The 18,013-nt window shown below is 42.1% G+C and overlaps 1 protein-coding gene across 1 annotated transcript in view; it reads left to right on the top strand.

Annotated features, from left to right (window-relative positions):
• The window catches only part of HUNK (hormonally up-regulated Neu-associated kinase), an 89,156-nt gene extending 72,998 nt beyond the window's left edge, over window positions 1-16,158 (top strand). Inside the window, exons 8-11 of the mRNA XM_075335037.1 lie at window positions 4,314-4,482; window positions 4,612-4,695; window positions 8,488-8,650; window positions 10,814-16,158. Of these exons, the coding sequence (XP_075191152.1) occupies window positions 4,314-4,482; window positions 4,612-4,695; window positions 8,488-8,650; window positions 10,814-11,481 (1,084 nt within the window). The 3' untranslated portion in view covers window positions 11,482-16,158. The remainder of the gene's footprint in view (window positions 1-4,313; window positions 4,483-4,611; window positions 4,696-8,487; window positions 8,651-10,813) is intronic.
• Window positions 16,159-18,013: the final 1,855 nt, after the last annotated feature.

Genomic DNA, 18,013 nt, shown 5'->3' on the forward strand with positions numbered 1-18,013 from the left:
CCAGCACTGCAAGACTGCAGTGCTAACCACTGAGCCACCATGCCGCCATAAGGCTATGTGCAATCTCAGCCAAAAGGGAAAGAGTCCTTAACCCTTTCAGCATCAACTGAAAGTAAATCCACTCGAATACAAGATGTAACCTGCAGATGCAACACATTCGTAGCAAATATTCACAAAATGGACCAATATATCATAAGATCAGTTCTGCAACATGTGTAATAAGAGTCATTGCTACGGTCAAGAACTATATTCATCCGATATGTGTTGGGCCTCCCAACTCTACCCCCGACAGATGATGTTGGGTGATAGAAGGATCCGGAATTTCAACGGCAATCCTTTTGTTGGACGGGGAGTTAAACTGATGACAGAGGAGTCTGGTATTGGCTCTTTCATGGAGAACACAGGAGGACTTGGTCAGGTCGATCATTCCTTTCTATGGGTTAGTTGGGAAGGAGCTATTTATTGTGTGTGACCAGCTGACAGCTCCAAGAGCACACCTTCACTACTGTAAAATGTAACAGCTCCTGTGTCCTGAGACAATAGTCAAAACCACCATCTTGGTCCATTGAAAAGCAGCCATAGGGTAATTCTATTTACATGAAAACAGTACAGTAACAATAAGCAATGGCTAATGCTCCCCTACAAAGGTTTCCTCCAGCACAGGGTATAATGGTGACAGTCAGGGGTGAGGGGTGCTTCACACACAGCGAGCTCGCTGCCGAGATCGCTGCTGAGTCACGCTTTTTGTGACGCAGCAGTGACCTCATTAGCGATCTCGCTGTGTGTGACACTGAGCAGCGATCTGGCCCCTGCTGCGAGATCGCTGCTCGTTACACACAGCCCTGGTTCGTTTTCTTCAAAGCCGCTCTCCTGCTGTGACACACAGATCGCTGTGTGTGACAGCGAGAGAGCGACAAATGAAGCGAGCAGGGAGCAGGAGCCGGCGTCTGACAGCTGAGGTAAGCTTGTAACCAAGATAAACATCAGGTAACCAAGGTGGTTACCCGATATTTACCTTAGTTACCAACCTCCGCAGCTCTCACGCTGCCTGTGCTGCCGGCTCCGGCTCTCTGCACATGTAGCTGCTGTACACATCGGGTTAATTAACCCGATGTGTACAGCAGCTAGGAGAGCAAGGAGCCAGCGCTCAGTGTGCGCGGCTCCCTGCTCTCTGCACACACAGCTAAGCGGTGTGCGCTGGTAACTAATGTAAACATCGGGTAACTATACCCGATGTTTACCTTAGTTACCAGTCTCCGCAGCTTCCAGACGGCGGCTCTGTGCAAGCGCAGCGTTGCTTGCACGTCGCTGCTGGCTGGGGGCTGTTCACTGGTCGCTGGTGAGATCTGCCTGTTTGACAGCTCACCAGCGACCATGTAGCGATGCAGCAGCGATCCTGACCAGGTCAGATCGCTGGTCGGATCGCTGCTGCATCGCTAAGTGTGAAGGTACCCTGAGTCTGCTGCATCTTTAATTATGGCTTAAATAAGATTAGCAGGGGTACTTAATGCTTCATAGATTTTTTTGCCTAGTAAAAGCAAAGCTTTATAATAATGAAGCTTCTTAAACACTTAGGTTGGCCTAATGGCACTGGAAGGGTCCTATCTTCTCATGCTCACAGACCAATCGATAATAGATATTTGTGTTTACACAGGTCAAAGTGCTGCTGAGAAAGATAATTTTACGCAAGCCTAAAAATTATTACACCCTATAAAAGAGCATTTTGCAAAGACAGTCTTGTCATAAGCCAGATGGAACAAACAAATGGAAAGTCCGAACAGACTGACCATTGCTTACGAGAGCCATCACAAGAGAAATGTGGCGGTACATGCCAACCATTCAGATGACCTTTTCTGCAATGCATTGGCATGCTTGGTCTTTTGAAGGAGGTCCCAAGCAAGGTGGATCTGCTCTCCCCCTTAGGGCGTTAGGACATTTAGAAAAGTTTTTTTTTGTTTTATGGCCATTCCTTTATTAGAAGAGGACATTATTTACTTTGGGATTTTACAGTTTGAACATTTTCTTCAAATTTTCAATCCATGCAGAATCCAGTCTGGAGAAGTGTTGAATAACACACCTGGTACTGGTCAGGAAAACATCTGCTACTTAAGGAGATTATTAGCCTAATGAGGGAGCAGAAGGTCATGAGAAGTCCTACAAACCCCCTTGAGGCAGTTGACGAGGAGACATCATTACCACTCAAGTCTTGGTTAGAAAGACTAGACTTCAGACTATCACATGAAGGTTGCTTTAATTATTTAATGATCCCATGGTTGCATATGCCGGAGGTCACAAGGATCTCATCTTATCAGTTGTGGCATCTGGAAAAAGTGTGCATTGGTTTGTTGGGTTAAAACCTGCCCAGAGGCACCATCTACTTGGGTGTTCTCTTTCAGAGTTTCAATACGTTCTACTTATTCTAACATACTAATAAATTAATGGATTATACATATAATCAGTCTGGGTGGGTGTCCTACAAACCAATATGTGGTGAGCCGTCTACTCTGGGGAATCCGGATGCACTTCAAAATCCACATCAAAAACAATTCTGAATAATTTGGAATACTCTTTGATGTGGATTTTGAAATTGATCTGCTTCAAAATAAATGTTAAAAACTCTGTATGTACATACGGCTCACGGGAGTATTCAGACTTTGTGTGTTATATTTTAGTTCTTTCAACTGTGAAATGACTGCAACATATTAATACATGTGCAATTAGAAAATTGGCTCATATGTGGCCGGTTTACCAATATGGCATCATGATGACCCCATCTATATTCGTCTGGCATGAGTTGTTTTTTGACCCTTTGCCGTGACTTGAACTAATGATAAATGAGAAAAGAATTGCACACGCGCATGACATAAGGAATACCAAATGGATTTCACTCTTCCAACTTTTCTGGATGAGAATGGGGCCATTTTTTCATGTGCAAGTGTGAGCAAACCCTAAGGGCGGCTTTGCACACTACGACATCGCAGGTGCACATCCGGCGTCACTTGCGATGTCGTAGTGTGTAAATCCTAGATGATACGATGAACAAGCGCAAAAGCGTCATTATCGTATCATCGGTGTAGGCTCCGACATTTCCATAATGCCGGTGCCGCGACAGGTACGATGTAGTTCCTCGTTCCTGCGGCAGCACACATCGCTGTGTATGAAGCCGCAGGAGCGAGGAACATCAGCTTACCTGCCTCCAGCGGCTATACGGAAGGAAAGAGGTGGGGGGCTTTGCACGTTGCGACATCGCAAGCCGATGCTGCGATGTCGCACGCGATAGTCCCCGCCCCTGTCGCAGGTACGATATCTTGTGATAGCTGGCGTAGCGATAATTATCACTACGCCAGCTTCACATGCACTCACCTGCCCTGTGACCGTCGCTCTGGCTGGCGACCCGCCTCCTTCCTAAGGGGGCGGGTCGTGCGACGTCACAGCGACGTCACACGGCAGGCGGCCAATGGCGGCGGAGGGGCGGAGATGAGCAGGATGTAAACATCCCGCCCACCTCCTTCCTTCCGTATAGCCGCTGGAGGCAGGTAAGCTGATGTTCCTCGCTCCTGTGGCTTCATACACAGCGATGTGTGCTGCCGCAGGAACAAGGAACTACATCGTACCTGTCACGGCACCGGCATTATGGAAATGTCGGAGCCTGCACCGATGATACGATAACGACGCTTTTGCGCTCGTTCATCGTATCATCTAGGATTTACACACTACGACATCGCAAGTGACGCCGGATGTGCGTCACTTTCGATTTGACCCCACCGACATCGCACCTGCGATGTCGTAGTGTGCAAAGCCGCCCTTAGACTAGATGGTGCAACCAGGTCACGACTGCAAAGTGCTGCTGTTGGGTGATTGCATTGTAGCAAGACAACTGCTCCTTTTGCCTGGAAAACCATGGAACCAATTGTAGTTTCTGCTCGTTTTTTGGGAAATATCATCTGTACTGCTACAAATGTAGTGATTTCTTGTTAAACAACCACCAAACAGCGGCACCCAAGTGCCGTTTTGGTTTGAAGTTGCTTACCTCCACCATAGCCATGACCTGGCTGCGTCATCTGGCCTTACCTGTAGTTTTCCCTGGCTAAAATGTTGGCCAACTTTATTTTTTAGTTCTGTCTGGCTTTTTAAGTCCATTTCCAATATATTGTAAGAAAAAAAGAAAATATTAAAGAGCACTACTTGAACCCAGGCTAATGTGCATATTCGACCATATTGACGCCTACCAATAAAATTGTCATTTCAACAGCCAGCTTCATAAAGTTATCCTAGGGGCATTCACTTATGTTCTGTGTGTTTCTACCCTCCAGGATCCATCTTGAAGACCTGAGTCAGAGCGTGATCCGTCACATGTCGGAGAAGCTCGGTTATAAGCACAGTGATGTCATCAACGTCATCCTCTCCAATCGCGCCTGTCATACCCTTGCTGTTTACTTCCTGCTAAACCGGAAATTGGAACGCTACTTGATCACTATGAGGGTATGCTTGACTTGCTGTCTGTTGCGATGCTTTGAAGGGGGATTACAGAGGGGTTAATTTAAGAGCCTGCCCTGTTATCTTTAGAATGTACAGTGCTCTGTAATTAACATGTGTTCTTTCTCATGCTAGAAACCTGACATTAATGACAATGTTTGCCACAAGAACCAGATGCATCCAATGGAAAAATACAAGTCAAATAAGAACTCCTACGAGGTGAGTTCCAGAATCGTCATCACCTTTTCTTCCCCAGAACACAAAGGAAATCATAGTGTTTTTGAAGGGACAGCATGCCATCACTGTGCCTCGTTCAATGTCTCATACCAGTCAATCAGCATTAATCTTTCATTGTAGAGACTACATAGCAAAAATGAAACATGCATTCTGATTGGTTGACCAATGACATTCACTTTCCTATTTTAAAATGGTCATGAAACCTAGATAATTCCCTTTCACAAAGCACCAAGTCCGGTGATGGGTCAATCTTCCAAAACCCATGACTGAGGAAAGATAGGCAAAAAAATGGCCAATATTACACAAATAAAGTATTATTGCTTGGTCCCAAATGGGAAAAATCCATTTAACCCTATACTAAACGTGGATGGTAGGTTAGAAGTGGGAAGTGGAGATAAGGTGTAGACAACACATCAGGCATCCAGTGTGTCCAAGGTAACCGAGATCAGTGCTGGTTAAAACCTAAACGCCTGATATCGGGGTTCTGTCTGCTTGGCGTACATGTCCAAACACCAAAAAATGAGTTTGGGGCAAATTCTTAGTTGGCTGACAGCTAATCCTCCTGAGCTCCCCATACATATGCGCACTCTTCTTTTTGGATGAGAATCCTAATAGGGATAGGAGAATATTCCAGTAGAGATAAAGGATTGGACATGTTGAAACCCAGCATGTCTGATCCTTGTTTTCCGTTGAAGGAGAATCTGGCCATTGCTATACACATCAGTGTGAACACTACACTATATGATCAGCCGGTCCTACCAAAATCATACAGTTTGGCCGACATATTTTTCCAGCCTCAAAAGCAAAGACAATTACTCCATAATGGGAAACACTGAAAATGATTCAATATCAAATATACAACAAAAAAGGAGATTGCCAAGCTTAAACATACAGGGTTTACTGCTTCCCACCATTGTGCTGCACTACAGAATATGCAGGCGCTATATAAATAACGGATATTATCGTTAGCGAGCAATGCACTTAGGAAAACAAAATGAAAGTCCACTGTTGTAGAAAGTAAGATGTAAGGATGTACCGGTGCCATTGATTGTGTTGTATCTTTGGGAACAGATAAGGAAACACCTTTGTAGAGGTCTAGTATTACCACCATAATTATTTAGAAAGAGTAGAGCCCCCCCTAACAAGACACGGTTCAGTGGTTTCCATGCCGGCTCAGGATGTAATACAATAGGGAAGTGATGATATGTGTCCCGGGCCTGCCAGATGGAGCGTGTCTCAGCAATGGTCAGGGAAGTCACTTCCTGCTCGGAGAAAAGGGAAAAAGGAATCGGAAACTCCTCCTAGGGATCTGCTTTCTAAAGGAATGAAAGTGGAGGATGTGGCTGCTTCATGTGATACAAGGAAACTGCACATCCCGACCTTCCTCAGTCTGCAGGCCTTAACCCCTGCACTTAACCCATTTCAGGAATACTAGGTTAGCACCAGTTTTTACAAATTATACCCATAGCTGTGTTTGAGGTCATGCATGGGGTGCCCATCAAATTAATAATTTATAGTCCACCATCATATTCCGCTATCCCTTTACAATTCAGAGGATACATGTATCAAAGAATAGTCCTACACCCCCGGTATATGGCAGAATGATGGAGAAAGTGTACTGTACGGAGTTTTTGCGGCTACACTCTTGTACCTCCATACTGTGCCATATTATAAGGAAGGTCTGTCCTGGAAACAGTGCTTATTGGGTAGGTTAAGTATGTGTGATATAGCGCTCGATGGAGCATTGAGAACCATACCTGTTGGATCCATATGGAACCTATTTATGCTGTTTTATTACATCAAAACCATGAAAGCTACAGTGAGGTCCTTGAAGGATAACTAAATCTTGACACCTTGATTGAGGAGGATCTGCATGCTGATACCTCTCTGACAGATCAAACCCAGGAGTAGAAATGTTCTGTTGCCCAGAGTACAGTACGCTGATTAGCAAATCGTTTTTTTATCAATTGGTTTTTCTTACTAATTTCCCCAAAATTTGGCAAAACCAACATTTTTGATATTCGATGTCCAAGAATCCAGCAAAATGTTGGCCGTTTTGCTGGATTCTTTTGAGTGTTGCAAAGGGGTTAAAAACAACCTGTCATTAGATTTAAGTTTCCTAAACTACAGACAACAAGAATCAGTATGGCTACACAATTATAGCCAGTTATGTCCGTGTATTTATGCTACTGCGTATAGTAAAAATATATTTAGTGTGGTGTCTCTCTGGGTACTGTGAGTTCAGTATGGCCGTCGACGGCCATGCTGAACTGTTTGTTCCTGCCCTCATTGGATCGCAGACATTACTTAGTTTTGAGGCCTGGCAAGTATAATGTGGGAATCTGACTGCGAATCCCCGGTTCCGTCCTCTACGGGTACTGTGTTTCTGCTGACTAGTCAAATGCAGTCCCTGACCGGCTTCTCCCAGCCACTACGCCTTTGACTATCAGGTCTGTCCTTATGTACTCCCTGTTATATTCATTAGTCCAAGGCCCAGAATTCTGTTGTCCTGCCATCGCAGCTCCCCACTTTTCCTGCCCAAGAGGCCATGTTGGGGCCTAGCCAATCCCATAAGATCTGAAGACTGGGGGGAGCCACAACAGCATGATGACTGAGGGGCAAGCCTAGCGTTAATAAGTACAATATTTTATTATTTTTTATACACCTCTTCTCACTCTCCCTTACGTTTATTGTGCTTTGAGGTCTGACGTCTGAAGAGAACTGTGACCTTAACAAATATCTTTTCGGGAATCGTATTTCAGAAGATTCGGTAGTACTAACCATGGACTTCTATTGAATCTGTACTCAGTTGGGCTCACTCCTGCTTCTTGGTTTGCACGATCAATAGTAGAGTCAGCTTCTGGGCAGATGTAAAATCTGTAACAGGGTTTCCAGTTACAATACTCATGACTCCTTATGTCCTAGAGGTTCCTTGAAGTCCCTCAGGCATGAGGGTCCAGGTGAAACTACTACCGCTACACCCTCTACAGCTACACCTGTTTGTATGACAGGAGTGCATGAAACTGAAGCTATTTCCAGTTCTACTAGTCTCTTCTAATGGGGCATTGTCTTGAATTCTTTTGAACGTTAGGTTCAATGGAACGAGCAAGTAAGACATGAAAAGGCAGATTTCTAAGTAAGACACACAAGCAAAAAGATTCTTGACATTTCGTCGTATTACAAGCTACTTGCTTGGGTGCATCTGGACAAAGTCAGATCTCAGATTCTTGAGAAATTCTAGTAGCTGTTAATTATAGGTGTTCCGAACTTATTTATGTTAGGATTTTCAAGATGGCCTTACCAAAAAAATGTGCACCCACCCCTCGTAGAAAACAGAAAAAACTACCAGTAACTACAAATCACTGAGTCATTGTCTTCGGTCACTTTGTTAAATATTCTGTTCAGTGACTGACACCACCATTGTATAGTGTTGTGTTCTCACTATGTATTCATTATAGGCATTAACCATATAAAGCACAATAAATATGTTCAGCTTCTGTATTCCCCCTATATGTGTATTAATATATCCTCACTTGTGTTCAGATCTTTAGAAAAGCTACACGACAATCCCTATGGAGCTCAAGTAGCCGCCATCAGAGCTCCACAGTGATTGTCCCGTCCGCACCCCAAAAAAACAATTTACAAAATAAAAAATGCTTGTAAATGTAATGAATATTTAATTTCTAAATCTGTAATGTGAAAATATCTGAGATTTTTTACTCTTTCGTGAAAACACATCTTTTAACAATATTATGTTCTTGCTGTAATCACTAGGAAAGAAAAACTAAGGATTCAGAAAAGCGATTGGAACAGCGTTGCGGCCAGAAGAAAATGGAAAAATGCTCCCCATCCCATAGGCAGGCTCCAAGTGTCATGACTCAGGGACATAACTCCAAGCCTGCACTGAAGGAAAGAAAGTCCTCAAAGTCTGAACGAGGTAAGGATTTTTTTTTAAGAATTTTTAAATCCTTAAAAAGTCCATACATTACATTGCCAGCCAATTTTTTTTTAGGAAATTGTGTAATTTTTCATGTCATTTGTGGTGTCACCGCAGGAGAACTGAGCACTGGGGCCCCTAATTGTAAAATGCTGATCATAGGACTCTTATAAAAAAGTAAATCTGTTAAGGCAAGCAACTCTTTTAAATGGAACCGTTCACTTTCATTAGGTTTTGTAAAATTTAAGGGAACCCGTCACCAGGTTTTCTGCTTATAATCTGCAGCCATTCTAGAATACTATATATACAGTTTTCTAGAATACGATATATAAGAGCCCAGGCCGCTCTGTAGAACATAAAAAACACCATTATAATACTCACCTAGTTGGCGGTCCGGTCAGATGGGTGTCACTGCTCTTGGGCTGTTGCCTCCTCCATCTTGTGCAATCGCTGTCCTCCATCCCAGCCCCATGTGGATGACGCATCCTACGTCATCCACACAGAGTCCGCCATTGCACTCCTGCACATGCGCACTTTGTACTTCCCAGCTGAGGACTGATCAAAATACTGCGCGGGAAGTTCTTTGACCTTTCCTCGCATCTACCCATGACAGTACTTTTATTTGCCCTCATCCGGGCAGATCAAAGTGTGCCTATGCAGGAGTGCAATGGTGGACTCTATGTGGATGATGTAGGATGCATCATGCACACGAGGCTAGGACGGAGGATGGCGATCACCCATAATGGAGCAGGCACCGGACTGAGAACAGCGACACCCATACAGTAATAAAGGTCTTTTTTTATGTTCTACAAAGCGGCTTGGGCTCTTATATACAGTATTCTGGAATATTGTATATAAGGGCTCACTAGTGGTGGCGGCAGCCTTTAAGGGAAAAACCAGGTGTCAGGTTTACTTTAAACCGATCACTTCATCCAGTTCCCGCGGCGCCAGTGATTCTGGAACAGTTTTTCTTTTTCTTCTGTGCCCCTCCATTCCAAAGTTAGGGCCTCAAATATAAAGGTGCAAATTTTCCCTTGGAACAACTGGGCGTGTACCACAAAACGTCTCTGTGGGCATTTTCTTTTTCTCCTCTGACGCTGGCCAATCAGAATACGGCTGGGTCCACAGGAGTTCTGGGGTATACGCCCAGTTGGTTGAAAGGAAAATTTGCACCTTTATTCCAGGGGGCATAACTTTGGAATGGAGGGGCCCAGAAGAAAAAGAAAAACTGTTCTCAAATCAGTGGAGGCACGCCATGTGGAGGAGATACCCAATTTAAATAAAGGAAAATTAAATTAAAAATGACTCTTAGGGTTTTTTATCCACAACGCTTACTCTATACTGATTTCTAATTGATTTTAATGGACAAACTGAATGCAGTATGGTCTTAAGAGACTCTAGTGGTGGTTTCAGACAAATTTTTATCATTTGGCTATGTAAATTTGTTTGGTTTGGAGTTCGGTATCGGAAATGGGGAAACCTACCTTTTTAAAGATATATAATAAACTAACTCTGATACCGAAAAATGTTTCTTTTTTTTATAAAATAGAACTATTTTAGATACATTTTTTTTTTTCTTTTTGTACTTTGTTTTATGAGGTCAGAATAATTTTTAAAACATTATAAAATGATACCTGGATGGGTTTCATTAAGTTAATTAAGAAATTCTATGTTGATTCAATCTATAAGATATTACTTGCATAAACTAATAGCTCACTGGCCCTTTAAAGAAAATGTTTCCAAAGAAAAACCTACGCTAATGCTTAGCTGAAGGTCCTTCTTCTATCGTGTGGACACATTAATGCTAGGTTTTGTGCATAAATAAACACCATTGTGTGACATGTAGAAGACTAGCACATCACTATACATTTGTTTCTAATGGTATGAAGGATGTGGTTACTAAGAACATGGCTGGCAGAAACGCCATTAGTGGTCATGACTCTTAGAAGTGATGCGTTAAAAAGTGGCCACCACTCTACAGTATGTACAATTTGGCTGCTTTTTCCAAGCAAATTATATTTTTTTAGCTTTTTACTTTTCTCATTACTCATCTTACGAGACGCTTGTTGGTGAGAATATTTGTCTAGCTCTTACGTCTGGCAATTAGTCATGTAAGAACATTGCAGATTGAAACAATTGATGTTCTTTTCCTTTTTTTTGCAGAATCAGTCGGTGGGTTAAGTCCCTTCCATGAAGTGAGATTAAACAAACCGGTCTGCGTCACCTCCTGTTCATTGGAATATTTGGAACTGCAAAGTCCAGATCCGAGAACGCCTAAGATCATGAGACGTCAAGACTCCCACTCGCAAGAGACTGTGAATATGAACATGGGCGTTCGCATGAGGGAACCTCATCTCAATGTTGTCCGTTCCTTTGAATCTGTGAACAGAGAAGACCAAATAGAATTGTCTCCATCTCACCAGTATCGAGTCATAGGTTCCCCGGTGTCCTTCTCTCCTCGTCATTCCAGTGAAAGAACTCTTTCCCCGATCTTTCAGTTTGACAACACAACCCCAGTAAAGGCTCATTCCACCCTTTCGTCCTTCACTTACGAAGATAAAAGTAGCCCCTCTAGTTCTGAATCCATGTCCCCAACTTCTCCCCACTCCCCATCATGTAACAATAACATTTCCCCCAACTTGGGAAGCCCAAACTGCGTCAGAAGCCGTGGTCGATTTCCTATGATGGGCATTGGACAAATGTTGAGAAAGAGGAGTCAGGTAACTTCTCCTAAACCTGAAAACGCCTTGGAATCTCGAATGCCGGCTCTGCAACAAATGAGCCCAGGTTATGCCAGTTTCAATTCCAGCGATATGAATGGATTTTGCTGATTGGACATGTTTTTGAGAACTGTGGTTTATTTGGTGGGTTTCTAACCCCCGTTGTAGAAAGAGAACTTGAATTATATCTGTAAATGTGAATTTTGCTATTTTCTTCATTGCATCAAGACTGTAAATATGATTTATTTTATGGATTACTTCTGTGAATTCTACTTCTGTGGCAGTGATGCAGGGAAACAACAAGATCTCTGTCTGGTACAGCACTAAAATATTGACCATTTTCTTGCAAACTTTACTAACGGACATGCAAAAGTGCAGAAATCTGCTGTAACTAATCTGGTAACACAGCCTGCCATGGACCAAACATGATTCCTCGTCTGGTGATCTCTTGCACTGACCTTGATTCACCAGGAAACTTTCCGGAACTGGAACGACTTGCATTCAAAAATGGCTGTTGTAGACATTAAGGACTTTTCTCCTCCAAGTGTTATGATGTTAATATTTGATCGGCACTGTGTCACCATTTTCCTCAGGCTCATTGTTGTAGGTCACTCTTTTTTATTTTTTTTTTCGTCATAAAACTTTTATGCTGCTCTTTTAAAGAATGATGAAGAAAAGTTGGGCATTTTATGGTACTTTTATGGTTGATTCAGATCTCTTGTGGACTTATAGATCAAGATTTGTGTAATGAGAGCATCAAGAATCAATATAAAAACATTCTTTGAAAAAAAAAATATTATTTTTATTTTGATACCTTTTTAATGGGTGGCTCCACCCCCCAAAAAATAAAATAAAGGGAAACTGTCATCAGAAGGCATGTCCCCAAATTGGCATAATCTCTTATCGAAGACATCAACATGCAAATGATGTCCTTTAAAGAGATGGTTCACTACTCTGCAATAGTGGCTACATCTCTGTGAAACTGATAGGGAAGGCTTTTTTCTAAATACCTGACATCACCGAGGCGGCCCCAGTCTTCGTGAGTGACTGGACAGTTGGCGGTGTTTTATTGGTCATCACAGCATTGCTCCTCTTTGCGGTGCGAAGGAAAGCGCGCAGAACATGCTGAGCTGTGATACTGGGCTGTAATGAGCGGTGAAGTGCCAGTCATTCACGGACACTGGGGCCGGCCTCAATGATGTCAGGTCAACTGGGAGTTGACATGACATCACTGGATCTCAGAGGTCACGGAGTCCGGGGGGGGGTCACTTCATTGGGATGAGTGGATCGCAATAACACCGCTTAGAAGTAGAATTGGCTGAACAAGGTATTTGACAAAAGCCTTCACTATCAGTTTTACAGGGATGTAGCCACTATTGCGGAGTAGTGAACCACCTCTTTAAGTCTATAGCGGGTGCTTCATCATGTAAATGAAGGATCTTTTCCCGAGGCTGTAACCTCTATATTCAGTCATGGTGGTGGAGCTATTCTTGGAAGAAGTCATGCTGGCTGTCCCTCTCCTGGTTTAATTCCCATATTACACTTGTGAAAAAGGTCAACATAACCTAAATCTGTTGTTTGACTCAACCCAAAAATGTTGTGTATTCCTAGCTTTAGTGATAGAATAAACTGAAGTGGAGGTACAAAACCAACAGGATGGAAAGAGATTCTCCACTTTTGACAATATCTACTAACTAGAAGTGTCCCTAATCATAAAGAGTTTCTCTGTTGGGTGTTTCCCTGTTTTCAATTTCTCTACAGCTCCCCCACAGGGAAAATTAGGTATTGCAGGACTAGGTCCTCCAAAACCAGAAACACTCTTTATAATTCTAAACTGGATAGTCTCTTTAAGTAAAAACGGTTGTGTTCCTCTAAAGTATTCACCAATATATTATATTATGTCGAGAACCGAGAGTGGAGGCAGATGTTTGTGTGTTGAAGACTCACTACTATATCTTTACTCTCACCTTGAAGTGAAAAAACTGGTTAACTGATTACAGATCCTGCTCATAAAACTCATTCTACCGTCTGATTGTTATTGAAAGGCAGATAACAAAGAATGGAAAGAAACCAATTTATTTTTAAATGTTTTTGTTAAATTTTTTTAACAAAAACATTCGTGCTCTCAGCATCTTTGCATGATGTGGGTTACAATCCTTTTAGGTAAGCTAAGTTTATCCCTCTGGAATTTTGCTTTATCTAAAAAAAAAAAAAAAAACAAACACCTACTCAACATTTTTTTGGAATGAAGTTCTGGTTTACTTATACTGAAGAAACAAAGGCCTCTGAAGACCCTTTATGTCTCTGCTTACATTGTCTCAGCCCACTGAGAATGAATACAAGGCATATCTTTGTATATCTGTCTTTCAGCCTCCTCTATTGTTCTGGTAAATTAGAAAGTTCAATGTTTATTTTTTGTTTTCATTCTCTTTGCATTTTTTCTTTTGTTAACCATTAGAAATAAAGGTTTAATTTCTAATTTTTGCAAGACATTTTGAATGGTAAAGGATGATTAGGCCTACATTTTTCCAAATTTATTAGCTGGATCAAAAAACATAGGTACTAAGTCATCAAAGCAATTTGCTACAATTCTGGAATAAATTGCTTTTAAAAAGTGCTAAAGTTTATGCGCACTCAGAGTTTGTGATTCTTGACTTGTTCACTCCAGTTTCTTCGAGCTTTGCCAACATGGGTTGGACACGAGTGCGGTGAGGGAGTGACGCCACAGAACGTCTAATTAATTGAGAGCTGTGACGTTCCCTAAACCAGAAATCTTACTCCAATCCCACACTGGAGAATAAGATTTGTGGTGCAGCACACGGAGGCGCACACCACTCGTCAAACGCTTCTAATTCATGAAGAGTCATATGCCTCGTCAAGATCAGGAGCTTCTGACTCCAACATGACCCCTCATCAATAAAAATCAGCTCCCCAAAAAAGGAAAGTTACTTAATCCATTTTTTTAAAACATTACAGACCATAGGAAACTTATCATAACAGATGATCATTAGTTACGTCATCTGTTAACGGATCTATTCTTAAAGCACTGCGCATGCACTAAACACCAGAGATGATAGCGACCTCTCCAGTTGCAAATAGAACAAAAATGGTTGTAAACCTGAAACCAAAGTTTGCATTTGTTTTTTTACCCCATTTGCTCAGTTTTTTTTTATACTGGATCCATTAGAAATGGATGTCAACTTGACATGGGAACTGAGTCCAAGGCTTAAACCTCCAATAGTCGTAAACGGCCAAAAATGATGCAGACAGTGACTCCGTCTGCATCATTATAGCAAGTGGCGTCGTTGGTGCATACGGCTGAATCCTGTTTTGCGGGGGTTCGGATGTGAGTACCCACGGAGCTACTGACTGAAGGAAAAAATGCTATGTGAACATAGGTTAAGATACAAGAGTTTTTGTTCTCAGACTTTTTGCCATTCTTCGAACGATGACCTTACCGGCCAAGCAGCATGCTCATTATTGATCAGAGTATTTCTAAAAGTAGTCTGTGCCTGATTTTTGGACTAAGTGGATCCATCAGTGCATACGGCCGAATTCTGTTTTGTGGGGGTTCAAATGTGAGTACCCACAGGGCTACTGATCGTAGGAAAAAACTATGTGAACCCAACCTAAGGTACAAGGATTTTTTTCTTAGATTTTTTTGCCATTCTTCGAATGATGGCCTTAGTGCAGAAGTAGGTGCGCCTGCTCATTATTTCCGAGAGTATATCTAAAAGTAGTCTGTGACAATATTTTTGGACTAAGTGGCCCTGTCGGTGCACATGGCTGAATCCTATTTTGCGGGAGTTCAGGTGGGAGTACCCACGGAGCTACCATCAAATGAGAAAACGCTATGTGAACCCAGCTTAAGATACCAGAGTTTTTGTTCTCAGACTTTTTGCCATTCTTTTAATGATGGCCTTAGTGGCCAAGTAGGTCAGCATGCTCATTATTGACGAGAGTATTTTTACAAGTAGTCTGTGCCAGTATTGTTGGACTATTTTTTCCATTTAAACCAGTTCTTCATTTTATCTCCTGAGTAGGTCACCATTCACCTCTGTGACAACCATACACCTTAAAACGGCATGCGGATATCAAGGAGGAGCCTACCTAGTGTAAACCCCCCACTTTCATGTTGGCAGACAATCCTGTTAATTAGGTCATAGATAATTGTTAACTCAGAGATAAACTCAACTAATCTTTCCCTTCCATTGGATCAATCTTATGTCTATGGCTCCAGAAGATAAGCGATAGTAGCTCTGTGCAACCTGATTCAATTCCCCAAAAATATTTTGTAGCTGGGAATATTCTTGAACAAAAGGCTTGCATCTCTATTGCTTACAGGCTTCTCGCCGTGTGTTTCTTTACAACTTGCTACGTTTTCAAAGTGTCTTGTAAAATTCAGCTGGAATCTGTCCTAATAACATGTGTAGAGGGACAAGTGTTGGGTGATGTTGACTCCACCAGATCAGATCTGTCATCTGCTGAATTCTTGCTCTCAGACTGTACCAAAGAATGTTTTTGAAGAAGACGTTAATTTGAGCAGAAACCCGTGAACATAATACATGAATATGTAATTAGTGCTTATTGTTCAAAGTCTCTCAAGATGTAGCACAAAAGCAAACATTCCTCTTGCTTCTCCTCACCATGTGTAACATAAACCATCATCAGATGCAGATTGTTTTTTATTTTGGCATGTGGATGGAAATTGCATTGTAACTAATATTTAAATCGCATTTTTTTTTAATTGTAATTGAAACGTTTTCATAAAATCACATTTCTCGAAAACACATCTTGTGTCTTTCATGAACTTGTCTGCAAAAATGTTAATTTTTCAAAAAGTCACAGTATGAATTTTGATGTATGAATTTCTCTGATTTTGAGCGACAGGTTTTCTTCTCTTTCACCATTAGCAAAAAACAGAAAACAAGTGACTCTATTGAGGGGTTTTATAATAGATGATCAATCCTAGAATTCCTTGAATATAACTAGGGCTAGGGTAGCACACAATAACCCTCCATGGAGCTCCATCTTTGGTTCGTGTGACCTCGTAAGACACTGCTAAGGTTCCCTCGTAGAATACCCATCAGAAAAATGGGACCTCAGCTTGTGTTAGTACCCCCTTTATCATAGTGGATCACGGCAGATGTTTACTGATCTCCTTTGCATTGTTGGAGCACCACTTGTAGCTCCCATCATCAATTAGAAAATCGTGGCTGCTTTCTTCTAAAAACCATGCAACACCTAGCTATGGTTTGTGTCCAGAATACTCCTCGGTGTTCTTGACGTGAATGTGGCTAAGATTTAATACCAAATAGAATAGGATGGATATTACCAGAATAGAGTATGTGTCAGCAAATGGTAATAAAAAAATAACTTTTAATTAGTATATTAAAAGGACAATAGTCAAAAAACACCAATGAGATCAAAGTACCACAAATGTGAAGATATAAACAATTGGGTATACATTTTCATATATCGAGGGGTTGTTTTTGGGTTGAATGGACCTAACCCCAATGAAATACAGTCAGATACTATTTTATCCAGACAACTTTAGTTATTTGACAAGAAGTGTCATATAGTATACAGAACAACTGACTGTGTTACCTCAAATTGTTATAAGTGCGTCTGGCAGGAGTGGGATGTCATGTTATAACCAGTCCTTTATGCCAGAAAGATTATGTGGATATTACCTTGGATTTGGGGTATAGAATTTTGAAATTTCTCACAAAACTCCCGGCAAGAGTCCACATAGGTGCTCAAACGCTCTCCTTCCCTTCCCAAAGGGAAGGGAAGGAAGACAAAGATGGCCGAAAGAGGAGGCGCAAACCTGGAGAACGAAGACGCCCATTTGACCAGTCTCCTCTGCACCGACCGTTAAGTGAGTATTATAAACATTCGGTGACAGGTTCCCTTTAAGAAGCAATCCAGATGGTCATCAGGGTCTGGAAGGAGCCACATAAATGCTTCTTACCAAACTCAATAATATTAGGTACTTCTTAAAGTTTCTCTTTGTTTGTGGAAATGGTAATCATTTCTTAATCTTGTCATATAATAGGAAATTGGTCATGCACAATAGATCAATTACGAGGGACAATGTCATCTTTTGCCTGGCGGTTTGACTAAATGTCACGCTAGGTATGGGGAAGTACCAAGTGCATTGCGAAAGGGAAGGGAAAAACTCTGTGTTTAGGGAAGGGGAAGATGGTGACTCCTGACCAAATCTACCGCTGGTCCCTGGGGTCCCTCACCACCCTAGATAGGTTCCACACCAATGCACCGAGCCGGATACCTGACCCTAGGTATCCCTAGTGCTTGACCCTAAATAGGGAATGGATGGGATGAGCTCTTCGTCAACCCCACTAAACACTATAAAAGACACAAGGAGGACACACAGGTGGAAAAGCATGAACTACTTACCATTAGGTGACTCAGGTAGAAGTTCGGCAAAGTTTTCAGCAACGATGCCACAGAGAAGTACAAACCACCTGCATGCAACCTCGGCTTGAAGGAACTGAAAATATCACCAGCACAGTCCAAAGGAAGGGGTATTTAAACACCAAGGGAATAATGATAATTAACAGCTGGGTGGAAGTCGAGCTCCTGCTGGGTACAAAAGGTTGAGAGATGAATCCAGCAGGAA

The sequence above is a fragment of the Anomaloglossus baeobatrachus genome, chromosome 2 (genome assembly GCF_048569485.1).
Source record: "Anomaloglossus baeobatrachus isolate aAnoBae1 chromosome 2, aAnoBae1.hap1, whole genome shotgun sequence".
Lineage (NCBI taxonomy): Eukaryota > Metazoa > Chordata > Amphibia > Anura > Aromobatidae > Anomaloglossus > Anomaloglossus baeobatrachus.